Source organism: Mesoplodon densirostris, chromosome 1, assembly GCF_025265405.1.
Source record: "Mesoplodon densirostris isolate mMesDen1 chromosome 1, mMesDen1 primary haplotype, whole genome shotgun sequence".
NCBI lineage: Eukaryota > Metazoa > Chordata > Mammalia > Artiodactyla > Ziphiidae > Mesoplodon > Mesoplodon densirostris.
In genome coordinates this window covers 229,628,689-229,642,195 of record NC_082661.1, presented here as the reverse complement: position 1 = coordinate 229,642,195, position 13,507 = coordinate 229,628,689, and the positions used below count along the sequence as shown (strand labels likewise).

Genomic DNA, 13,507 nt, shown 5'->3' with positions numbered 1-13,507 from the left:
TTCAACAGTTCTGACATGATTTAATAATGGAATTGCATATCATCTTAGATTCACCATTCTTTTTTAGGGATTGACCAAAAAAAAAAAAAAAAGCCAGACATTCAACAGATACTGAATTTATTCAGCATGCTTAATTTGGAGCCATTATTTTGAAATCACTTCTTGCTTTGTCCATAACGTTTTAATTCTTTGTGGCTCTGAATCAGCAGTCTTTGAATCAGCAGTCAAATGTCCCTTGAGCGGGACTTTGGCTTCAACTACCTCTGCAAAAGGCAGTCACAGCTTATGATACCTTGGATGGAGCTGTTTTCAAAAATTACTGTTTGTCTCTTTGGTTGCTCAAGGATTTTTCACCTTGGTTCTTAATCTTGTAGCCCCCCAAGTGTTCTTCACATAGGACATCACTACAACTGGCTCCTAGTAGAAAAGAGCCCATCTCTTTAGACAGGCTTTCAAATAATTAGCTCCTTTAGAGACATTTTTAGACTCTTTCCATTTCTTATTTTACTGTTTAGCTCTTACTCATATGAAATGAAGATTTGTGTATCTTTGGGGTAGCATTCAGATCATGAGGAACTAATGAGTATTTGGGACTCAGATTTGTAAAATGAGAGCAAAATTCAAATAGAAGTTTCTGAATATAATTCATTGAAATCTTTAAAATGATGTGCCTCTCTTATTTTTTTTGGCCAATGCTCCCCACGTATTATTTATTTGTTTGTTCAATATTCTAGATACAAGTACTTTATTATTTTTGCTTCCAGTTTTATTGAGATGTTATTGACATACAGCACTAATTTTACAGTATAATGACATACAGTATAATGATCTAACTGACCCCTCTATTCTTTATGAAAGAAAATAAAATAGCCAAACTTGTTTTAGTCATTCTGGGTTATTTGAGCTGTGCTAACAGTCACCAAAATCTCAGTGACGTATGACAATAAAGTCTTATTTCTTGTTTATGTAAATTCTTGCCGTTTGCCAGATTCTTGTGCCAGGAGCCAGGCTCCTTCCACCTTCAGGCCTTTTTTATAAAAATTTATTTATTTATTTATTTTTGGCTGAGTTGGGTCTTTGTTGCTGTGTGCAGGCTTTCTCTAGCTGTGTTGAGCGGGAGCTACTCTTCGTTGTGGTGCGCAGGCTTCTCATTGCGGTGGCTTCTCTTGTTGCGGAGCACCGGCTCTAGGCGTGCGGGCTTCAGTAGTTGAGGCTCGCAGGCTCTAGAGTGCAGGCTCAGTAGTTGTGGCGCACGGGCTTAGTTGCTCCTCAGCATGTGGGATCTTCCCGGACCAGGGATTGAACCCGTGTCCCCTGCATTGGCAGGCAGATTCTTAACCACTACGCCACCAGGGAAGCCCATCTTCAGGCTTTATCTTTCCTTCCTTGAATCCTGGTTAGGAGATTTCAGAATCCTCTATTTTCATCATATTTGTTCTAATACCTCCAGAAGGTATTATATGGATCGCATATGACTGCCCTCAAAGAACTGTTTTCATTTGCAAAGGAATGTGGAAATTTTCAACCTTTTTAGAGGCTTTATTTTTTCAAAAAAATAACAGCTTTACAGAGATATAATCTATATACCATACATTTCTCCTTTTAAAGTCTAAAATTCAGTAGTTCTTAGTATGTTCACACAGTTGTGCAGCCATCACCACTATTTAATTTCAGATACTTTTCTTCACTTCCAAAAGAAACACACACCCATTAGCAGCCACTCCCAATTTACCCACCCGTACCCCCTTGGCCTCTGGTAACTACTAACCTACTTCCTGTTTGTATAGATTTGCCTGTTCTGGACATTTCATGTAGATGGAATCATACAATATGTGGGGTTTTTTTGTGTAACTGGCATCTTTCACTTAGCATATTTTCAAGTTTTATCCATGTCGTAGTATGTATCACTACTGCATTCCTTTTTGTGGCTGAAAAATGTTCCACTGTAGGAATACAGCACATTTTGCTTCCCAGTCAATTGATAGACATTTGGGTTGTTTCCACTTCTTACCTATTATTATAGCATTGATATGAACATTCATGTCCAAGTGTTTGTGTGGACATGTGTTTTCATTCCTCTTGGGTATATACATAGGAGTGGAATTCTTGGGTCATATGGTAACTGTATATTATACTTTTTGAAGAACTGACAAGTTGTTTTTCCAAGCAGCTGCACTATTTTACAATCCTACCAGCAATGCATAAGAGTTTAAAGGCTTAAGTTCTAACTCACTGTATACTCTGTCAAAGGCGAGCCACATATTTTTAAAATATACACTTTACATTTCATTATCCTGATAACTGTCTTACACTTTCTAAAGTAAAGACACACAAAAAATCTTCTCTTTACTGTGATATTAAATGAGATGACACTCCGGTAGTTTCTTATTTTATTTTTTCTAGCCAAGGACAGATGGCAGAAGCAGTGAAATACTTGAAAAAAGTTGTGAAAATTGCAAGAAAAAATTTTCAAAGCCTAGATTTTGTGAGAGCAAGTACAATGCTTGGAGACATCTACAATGAAAAAGTGAGTATAGTGTGTTTCTTGCTTATACGGGAGAAATTTGCAGAATTTTAAACTTCTGTTTTTATTTGATCCTCACCTTCACATAGCATGTTGTACAGAATGGCCCCAGGACTGCAGGACTTAGTCAACGCACAAGGCAGTGACTGGGAAGAGAAATACCTCTTACTTCTTCCTTTCCCAGGACCTGACCGCCATCTTAGCCCAGTCACCACAATCTGCTAATGCTGATTCCTATCTGCACAGCCAAGGCAGAGTCAAGTGATCTGGGATTTGAAGAGCAATTAAAATATGTCAATTCAAAGAAACTTCGTTATAACGTTGGCTCTTATCTGCTGGCACTAACATTCACCTCTCTTGCTCCAAATTCTTGTTTTATTAGTCCAGCTGTGATGCCTCCGTCAGGTCCTTAAGGTGAAGAATGGAAAATCCCAAGAGTGATTCTGAAGGAAATATGGAAATCTAGCAACAGGTTGGCTATGTGAAAGAAAAGAGAAAGAAGAGGAAAAAGTCTAAAATAAAAGTATCTCATTCAGGGGCTATTACTCATGCAATGCATTCATCATAATGGACTTCTGGTTTATTTTCTCCTGACTTTATCTTCTATTACACAGATTCTCCTTTAGAAGCAGTATGAAAAAGGTTCATTTCTCCAGTTATAATTGCAGTTTTGATCAAGAGTAGGATCTATCATTTTTGAGGGTAGTGACATTCTCACACTGTGTTGATACACCTTGTCTTAATCTTTTTGAGAGACTGTGTATATAGTAATGAAAAGTACTAACTCTGAGACCATACTGGATTAAAAGCCCAGTTTTTTCCCTAATAAGATCTGTGACCTGAGACAAGCTACTTACCTTCTAAGCACTTCAATTTTCTCACCTCATAAGGTTGCTGTGAATGTTGACTTAATATATGGAAGGCACTTAGAACAGTACCTGGCAGAGGAAGCAAGTGCCATCTATATAAAGTGGTACAGCCATTCTTAATCTCCATATCCTTATGTGATACCACACAATTCCCCTTTTCCCGAGGCTCAGAGGGTTTGAGTAACCTACGCCAGGTTTCCAAGCTTCCAGGCAGCAGTGGTATTCAAACTCCTACCCTGAACCACTATAGTCCTTTATTTACCATATAATTGATTTTGATTATTTCAGAATTATTTAGGCTTTTTTTTGAATTTTTTTTTATACAGCAGGTTCTTATTTGTCATCAATTTTATACACCTCAGCGTATACATGTCAATCCCAATCGCCAAATTCAGCACACCACCATCCCCAGCCCCCCGCAGCTTTCCCCTCTTGGTGTCCATACGTTTGTTCTCTACATCTGTGTCTCAACTTCTGCCCTGCAAACTGGTTCATCTGTACCATTTTTCTAGGTTCCACATACATGCATTAATATACGATATTTGTTTTTCTCTTTCTGACTTACTTCACTCTGTATGACAGTCTCTAGATCCATCTATGTCTCAACAAATGACTCAATTTTGTTCCTTTTTATGGCTGAATAATATTTCATTGTATATATGTACCACATCTTTATCCATTCATCTGTGATGGGCATTTAGGTTGCTTCCATGACCTGGCTATTGTAAATAGTGCTGCAATGAATATTGGGGTGCATGTGTCTTTTTGAATTATGGTTTTCTCTGGGTATATATATGCCTAGTAGTGGGATTGCTGGATCATATGGTAATTCTATTTTTAGTTTTTTAAGGAACCTCCATACTGTTCTCCATAGTGGCTGTATCAATTTACATTCCCACCAACAGTGCAAGAGGGTTCCCTTTTCTCCACATGCTCTCGAGCATTTGTTGTTTGTAGATTTTCTGATGATGCCCATTCTAACTGGTGTGAGGTGATGCCTCACTGTAGTTTTGATTTGCATTCCTCTAATAATTAGTGATGTTGAGCAGCATTTCATGTCCTTCTTGGCCATCTGTATGTCTTCTTTGGAGAAATGTCTATTTAGGTCTTCTGCCCATTTTTGGATTGGGTTGTTTGTTTCTTTAGTATTGAGCTGCATGAGCTGTTTATAAATTTTAGAGATTAATCCTTTGTCCATTGATTCATTTGCAAATATTTTCTCCCATTCTGAGGGTTGCCTTTTTGTCTTGTTTATGGTTTCCTCTGTTGTGCAAAAGCTTTGAAGTTTCATTAGGTCCCATTTGTTTATTTTTGTTTTTATTTCCATTACTCTAGCAGGTGGATCAAAAAAGATCTTGCTGTGATTTATGTCAAAGAATGTTCTTCCTATGTTTTCCTCTAAGAGTTTTATAGAGTCCAGTCTTACATTTAGGTCTCAAATCCATTTTGACTTTACTTTTGTGTATGGTGTTAGGGAGTATTCTAATTTCATTCTTTTACATGTAGCTGTCTAGTTTTCCCAGCACCACTTATTGAAGAGACTGTCTTTTCTCCATTGTATATCCTTGCCTCCTTTGTCATAGATTAGTTGACCATAGGCACGTGGGCTTATCTCTGGGCTTTCTATGTTGTTCCATTGATCTATGTTCCTGTTTTTGTGCCAGTACCATATTGTCTTGATTACTATAGCTTTGTAGTATAGTCTGAAGCCAGGGAGTCTGATTCCTCCAGCTCCGTTTTTTTTCCCTCAAGACTGCTTTGGCTATTCGGGGTCTTTTGTTTATCCATATATATTTTAAGATTTTTTGTTCTAGTTCCGTAAAAAATGCCATTGGTAGTTTGATAGGGATTGCAGTGAATCTGTAGATTGCTTTGGATAGTATAGTCATTTTCACAATATTGATTCTTCCAATCCAAGAATATGGTATATCTCTCCATCTGTTGGTATCACCTTTAATTTTTTTCTTATAGTTTTCTGCATACAGGTCTTTTGTCTCCCTAGGTAGGTTTATTCCTAGGTATTTTATACTTTTGGTTGCAATGGTAAATGGGAGTGTTTCATTAATTTCTCTTTCAGTTTTTTCATCATTAGTGTTATTATGTATTAGTGTATAGGAATGCAAGAGATTTCTGTGCATTAATTTTGTATCTTGCAACTTTACCAAATTCATTGATTAGCTCTAGTAGTTTTCTGATGGCGTCTTTAGGATTCTCTATGTACAGTAGCATGTCATCTGCAAACAATGACAGTTTTACTTCTTCTTTTCCAGTTTGTATTCCTTTTATTTCTTTTTCTTCTCTGATTGCTGTGTCTAGGACTTCCAAACTATGTTGGATAATAGTGGTGAGAGTGGATATCCTTGTCTTGTTCCTGATCTTAGAGGAAATGCTTTCAGGTTTTCACCACTGAGAATGATGTTTGCTGTGAGTTTGTCATATATGGCCTTTATTATGTTGAGGTAGGTTCCCTCTATGCCCACTTTCTGGAGAGTTTTTATGATAAATGGGTGTTGAATTTTGTCAAAAGCTTTATCTGCATCTATTGACATTATCATATGGTTTTTATTCTTCAATTTGTTAATATGGTGTATCACATTGATTGATTTGCATATATTGAAGAATCTTTGCATCCCTGGGATAAATCCCACTTGATCATGGTGTATGTTCCTCTTAATGTGTTGTTGGATTCTGTTTGCTAGTATTTTGTTGAGGATTTTTGCATCTATATTCATCAGTGATATTGGTTGGTAATTTTCTTTTTTTGTAGTATCTTTGTCTGGTTTTGGTATCAGGGTGATGGTGGCCTCATAGAATGAGATTGGGAGTGTTCCTTCCTCTGCAATTTTTTGGAACGGTTTGAGAAGGATGGGTGTTAGCTCTTCTCTAAATGTTTGATAGCATTCACCTGTGAAGCCATCTGGTCCTGGACTTTTGTTTGTTGGAACATTTTAAAACACAGTTTCAATTTCATTACTTGTGATTGGTCTGTTCATATTTACTATTTCTTCCTGGTTCAGCCTTGGAAGGTTATACCTTTCTAAGAATTTGTCCATTTCTTCCAGTTTGTCCACTTTGTTGGCATAGAGTTGCTTGTAGTATTCTCTTAGGATGCTTTGTATCTCTGCGGTGTCTGTTGTAACTTCTCCTTTTTCATTTTTAATTTTATTGATTTGAGTCCTCTCTCTCTTTTTCTTGATGAGTCTGGCTAATGGTTTATCAATTTTGTTCATCTTCTTAAAGAACCGGCTTTCAGTTTTATGGATCTTTGCTATTGCTTTCTTGTTTCTATTTCATTTATTTCTGCTCTGATCTTTATGATTTCTTTCCTTCTGCTAACTTTTGGTTTTGTTTGTTCTTCTTTCTCTAGTTTCTTTAGGTGTAAGGTTAGATTGTTTATTTGAGATTTTTCTTGTTTCTTGAGGTAGGTTTGTATAGCTATAAACTTCCATCTTAGAACTGCTTTTGCTGCATCCCATAGGTTTTGGATTGATGTATTTTCATTGTCATTTGTCTCTAGGTATTTTTTGATTTCCTCTTTGATTTCTTCAGTGATCTCTTGGTTATTTAGTATCGTATTGTTTAGCCTCCGTGTGTTTTTGTTTTTTACGTTTTTTTCCCGGTAATGCATTTCTAATCTCATAGTGTTGTGGTCAGAAAATATGCTTGATATGATTTCAATTTTCTTAAATTTACTGAGGCTTGATTTGTAACCCAAGATGTGATCTATCCTGGAGAATGTTCCATGCACACTTGAGAAGAAAGTGTAATCTGCTGTTTTTGGATGGAATGTCCTATAAATATCAAATCTTTCTGGTCTATTGTGTCATTTAAAGCTTCTGTTTCCTTATTTATTTTCATTTTGGATGATCTTTCCATTGGTGTGAGGTGTTAAAGTCCCCCACTATTATTGTGTCACTGTTGATTTCCTCTTTTATAGCTGTTATCAGTTGCCTTATGTATTGAAGTGCTCCTCTGTTGGGTGCATATATATTTATAATTGTTATATCTTCTTCTTGTATTGATCACTTGATCATTATGTAGTGTCCTTCCTTGTCTGTTATAACATGCTTTATTTTAAAGTCTATTTTATCTGATATGAGAATTGCTACTCCAGCTTTCTTTTGATTTCCATTTGCATGGAATAGCTTTTTCCATCCCCTCACTTTCAGTCTGTATGTATCCCTAGGTCTGAAATGGGTCTCTTGTAGACAGCATATGTATGGGTCTTGTTTTTGTATCCATTCAGCAAGCCTGTGTCTTTTGGTTGGAGCATTTAATCCATTCATGTTTAAGGTAATTATCGATATGTATGTTCCTATGACCATTTTCTTAATTGTTTTGGGTTTGGCCTTGTAGGTCCTTTTCTCCTCTTGTGTTTCCCACTTAGAGAAGTTCTTTTAGCATTTGTTGTAGAGCTGGTCTGGTGGTGCTGAATTCTCTTAGGTTTTGCTTGTCTGTAAAGCTTTTGGTTTCTCCATTGAATCTGAATGAGATCCTTGTGGGGTAGAGTAATCTTCGTTGTAGGTTCTTCCCTTTCATCACTTTAAGTATATCATGCCACTCCCTTCTGGCTTGTAGAGTTTCTGTTGAGAAATCAGCTGTTAACCTTATGGGAGTTCCCTTGTATGTTATTTGTCATTTTTCCCTTGCTGCTTTCAATAATTTTTCTTTGTCTTATTTTTTGCCAGTTTGATTACTATGTGTCTCGGCGTGTTTCTCCTTGAGTTTGTCCCGTGTGGGACTCGCTGCACTTCCTGGACTTGGGTGGCTATTTCCTTTCCCATATTAGGGAAATTTTCAACTATAATTTCTTCAGATATATTCTCTGGTCCTTTCTCTGTCTCTTCTCCTTCTGGGACCCCTATAATGCGAATGTTATTGCATTTAATGTTGTCCCAGAAGACTCTTAGGCTGTCTCATTTCTTTTCATTCTTTTCTCTTTATTCTGTTCTGCAGCAGTGAACTCCACCATTCTGTCTTCCAGGTCACTTATCTGTTCTTCTGCCTCAGTTATTCTGCTATTGATTCCATCTAGTGTAGTTTTCATTTCAGTTATTGTATTGTTCATCTCTGTTTGTTTGTTGTTTAATTCTTTTAGGTCTTCGTTAAACATTTCTTGCATCTTCTTATCTTTGCCTCCATTCTTTTTCTGAGGTCCTGGATCATCTTTACTATCATTATTCTGAATTCTGTTTCTGGAAGGTTGCTTATCTCCCCTTCATTTAGTTGCTTTTTTGGGGTTTTATCTTGTTCCTTCATCTGGTACATAGCCCTCTGCCTTTTCATCTTGTCTATCTGTGAATGTGGCTTTCATTCCACAGGCTGCAGGATTGTAGTTCTTCTTGCTTCTGCTGTCTGCCCTCTGGTGGATGAGGCTATCTAAGAGGCTTGTGTAAGTTTCCTGATAGGAATGACTGGTGGTGGGTAGAGCTGACTGTTGCTCTGGTGGGCAGAGCTCAGTAAAACTTTAATCCACTTGCCTGCTGATGGGTGCGGCTGGGTTCCCTTTCTGTTGGTTGTTTGGCCTGAGGCAACCCAACACTGGAGCCTACCTGGGCTGTTTGGTGGGGCTAATGACAGACTCTGGGAGGGCTCATGCCAAGGAGTACTTCCCAGAAATTCTGCTGCCAGTGTCCTTGTCCCCACGGTGAGCCACAGCCACCCCTCGCCTCTGCAGGAGACCCTCCAACACTAGCAAGTAGGTCTGGTTCCGTTTCCCCTGGGCTCACTGCTCCTTCTCCTGGGTCCCGATGCACACACTACTTTGTGCATGCCCTCCAAGAGTGGAGTCTCTTGTTTCAACCAGTCCTGTTGAAGTCCTGCAATCAAATCCCACTAGGCTTCAAAGTCTGATTCTCTAGGAATTCCTCCTCCCATTGCTGGACCCCCAGGTTGGGAAGCCTGACGCAGGGCTCAGAATCTTCACTCCAGTGGGTGGACTTCTGTGGTATAAGTGTTCTCCAGTCTGTGAGTCACCACCCAGCAGTTATGGGATTTGATTTTACTGTGATTGTGCCCCTCGTACAGTCTCATTGTTGCTTCTCCTTTGTCTTTGGATGTGGAGTATCTTTTTTGGTGACTTACAGTGTCTTCCTGTCAATGACTGTCCCTATTTAGGTTTTTTTTTTAAAGGAAATAAGAGCTTGAAATTAATTTGAATGAATAAAATTACTATCTTCAGTTCCTTCTATGGGAAGCATGCTTTCAAACAGGGCATCTCTTTTTATACCCCTCTCTCTTGCTCACCCTGGCTCATTGGCCTCCTCCCTCCCCTCACCTCTCACTCACAATCAGAAACCCCCTTTTGTCTTGACTGTCACCCTCTTTCTTCTCTCTTCCTCCCTCACCCCCCTTGCTCTCTTCTCTCCTGCCCCTGTCTTTCTAGAACCTCTCTCTCCCTCTCGGTTGTCCTCTCCTTCTCCCTCTGGTCTCCCCTGAGTTGTTGTCCCTCTTTCTTTGTGCCCCCCCAGTCTTTCACCCCCACATTTTTCTCTCTGCTGGTTGCTCCTTCTGCCACCCCCATCTCTGTGATCTGCCCTTTGCCTCTGGTGACTCCTGTCTTGTTGATTTTGTATTTCCTTTTGTTTGCTTTACAGGATACAGTGGTAAAAAAAAAAAGAGAGAGAGACAAGGCTTATGCCCTTGTGAGGCTTACAGTCTAATGGACAAGCTTATCCTATAGTGGCAGAATTGACATTTCTAGTAAATATTTGAATCCTACCTTTTAAAAGGATTGTTCTTCAAAAGAGAAGTGCAAAATGCACAAATTGTTTTACCCTACCACCAAACAATATCCAGACCTCATTTTTTTAGTATAATGTGGACATCAAGTATTAGCCTGTATTTTCCCAATTACAGAAAGCATAAGGAAGATAAAAACAAAAAACATTTCTGAGGGGTAATATTTTTATACTTGCATTTTCTTAATTTTTTTTTTACCAAGAGTTTTTATCTTAACAGTATGTATTTTATTCTTTGATTAGTAATTCTTGAAGAAGAGTTTAATATCTAAAGCTAGAGACATGAGTAATATCCAAAGCCTGTGGCAACTACCAAAAGTTAATTTTTTTTACCAGCTTATCCTTATTCTAGTATAAAATTTGTAGGATTCCAAGTATTCATGCTCTCTTCAAATATGCATGCCTCCAAATGTACAAGTTGATTCATATATCTTCATGGTTGCTTACATCTTAATGTAATAAACAGTCACTGATAAATAGTATAGTATTAAGAACATAATACTATAATAATTTTATGACATGATAGACTTCAAGAGAAAGCTTTGTTTGATACTAAACTTGTTAACGTTACATTCAGTTTTTGTGCATTACTGTGATTCTTTGCGGGTATTTTCTCAAGTCAGAAAATCTACTGATGACTTCTCAGGCTGACCCTGAGTTGTTATATCATTACTATAAGAGTATAATTTGAAAATGTATAGCTAAGTGGATTAGAACTAAGTGATAGTTATCTTTTTCTCCTTGTAATTTTGAGACAAAGTGATAGCCTTGATGACATCCTGAATTTCCTCCTAGTTCTACAAAGCCATTTCCTAAGAAAGCATTGACAAAGAGTTATTTCATGTCTGCTAGTCAGTTGCTTATGAATGTTTCCTAATTGTATCAAATGCCTTTGTTCCAATTTTACACCCAAACAGTTTCACAAACTATTTGCACCACACACTATCTATTAAGTTTTCCCTTGAAGGAAACTGTAGCAGGACAAAGAACAATACCAAGTTTTGCCCACCTGACTTTGAATCTACACTCAGCTGTTTATTAACTGTGACCTTGAGCGAGTTAATTCTTTGATCCTCAGTTTCCTCATTTTTCAAATGTCAATAACAAGATATCTTGAAGACTGGTTATATAAGGATTAGAAATTTTAGAACATGTACATAGTACCTAATAGAGTTCCTAGCATATATTGAGTACACAATAGCACTTACCTTCTTAATATCTCAAACTCAGATCTCTCTCCTCCATTGCAGACTCATTCTTACTGCCTATTTGACATCTTCACTTAGATCTCTTCAAATGTAACCTATTAAAAACTGAACTCAACTCATCAGCTTTTCCCTAAATTCTATTTCTCTCCCTTCTTAATATTCAACCAGGATAGAATACCATTCAGGCGTTTCATAAGCAACCTTCTTTTCTCAATCTGTGAGCTCTCCTTATCTGACCTCATACAGGCCCATGGTTTAAATACCATCCATATACTGATGACTCTCAGATTTATATCTCCAACCCTGATCTCTCCTTGGGACTCCAGACTTGTGAAGCCAGCTGCCTCCCTAGCATCTCTCCCTGGATGTCTTCTAATAGACGTCTCAAGTTTAATGTGATTCCTCCCTCCTTGACATACTTCTCCCCAGGCTTCCACATCTTAATAAATGGTACCATTATCCATCAACTCGATTGCTCAAGCCAATAATCTGGATATTCTTGATTCATCTTTCCCCTCCTGCTCCATATCCAATCCAGTAGCAAACCCTGACCTTCATGCCACCAAAACGCATCTCAAATCCACCCACTTCTTCTCTCTATCTCTGCTACTATCACCACATCTGGTTATGACACTATGTTTTCTCACTTGTACTATTGCAATAAGCTCTGAACCCATTTTCCCATTTCTCCTCCATCCAATCCAGTCTCCACACAGAAGCCCAAGTAATCCTTTCAAAATATAAATAAAATCATGTTATTTCTTGGCTTAAAATACTTCCATTGCTTCAGTCTTCTGAGGACATAAATATAAATCCTCACCCTGACTTGAAACAATCTATATGAGATGCATTACCTCCCCCACTCCCAGTCTCTGACTTTATTGCCTTCTACTCTCCTTATGCTGTCCACCAGAGCCAAAGGGACTTTTGTGGAGTTCTTCAAACATGCTGAGCTGATTTCTGCCTGAGGACATTTGCTTTAGCTGGAATACTTTGCGTGGACCACTCCCCAATCTGAACCTCACATTGCTGGCTTCTTGTCATTCAGAGCTCAGCTAAATGCTACAACTTCAGAAAGGTCTTCCTTGAGTCAACCCAATCAAAAGTAGCCACCAACTCACTCTTTAATACTACTTTAATTTTCCATGCAGCACTTGTCTCGTAGTTTTCTCATTTGTGATATTTTCCTTCTTGTTGTTGAATGTGTCTAGAATGGAAGCTTAATGAGAAAAGAGACCAGATCTGCTTTTTTTTTTTATTTCATTCCAATTTCTAGAAGAGAACCTGGCAGAGTTGGTGAACAAAAATATGCAAGTTCATTGAATCAATCCATAAATTTGTAACCAATTTTATACCAGTTGAGAGTAGTAGTCTCTCACTTTTGAAATTCCAAACTTCTGTTTCATTTTTGTCCAATATTTTGGCATTTTGAAAACTTGCCCTGAATCTTTAAAAGCAAATCTAATATTACTGATATTTGTCAGTCTACCTTTTAAGGACCTCTATCAACTGCCCTTATCATACCTTTTCTGGCTTCATATTATTCATGCAATGTATTCTAGTTGTATTCTTAACAGTAATTTCCAAGAAATAATATTGTTATAGGACCACAATTATAATATAAACCTGTATGTAGAAAAATACAGTTTTCTTTAATTATTATAGTGTTATTATAATTTAAGTTAACACATCTTAAAAACATCCTAATTAGTTTACCTTTTACTATGTAATCATGGAAGATGGGCCACCCATCTCACCCTCCTGATGTGATTGGTTTTTAATTGAAAATATATCATTAATGTAAAGGGGTTAAGTGAGAATATTTTAGGGAAAATAACTAGGTATAGACCCTTCATGGGATCTTTTATTCTCTATTAAGAGCAGAGCATAATCATATAGTTAAAACAATGGTAGTTCCAACACTATTACAGTAAGGAAATTGTGTAAGAAAAGATTCTTCCTTAGTACTGAGAAAATGCCCATTTATTTTGAGCTTGCTCATTGGACAGTGACAATTCAGACACTAAGAAGGATCTAATAAGAATCACAATAATGCATGAAAATTCTATGTTATAGTGTAATAATGCAAGTTTTGTTTCAACGTCTATAATGTCAAGATCTTGTCCTGAAATTGTCCACCTAATGCTTATTAGTGATATTTATAAC

At 37.5% G+C, this 13,507-nt stretch overlaps 1 protein-coding gene across 1 annotated transcript in view; it reads left to right on the top strand.

Moving 5' to 3' along the window:
• The window catches only part of TTC29 (tetratricopeptide repeat domain 29), a 265,146-nt gene that overhangs the window by 141,782 nt on the left and 109,857 nt on the right, over window positions 1–13,507 (top strand). Inside the window, exon 10 of the mRNA XM_060095162.1 lies at window positions 2,404–2,527. Within this exon, the coding sequence (XP_059951145.1) occupies window positions 2,404–2,527 (124 nt within the window). The remainder of the gene's footprint in view (window positions 1–2,403; window positions 2,528–13,507) is intronic.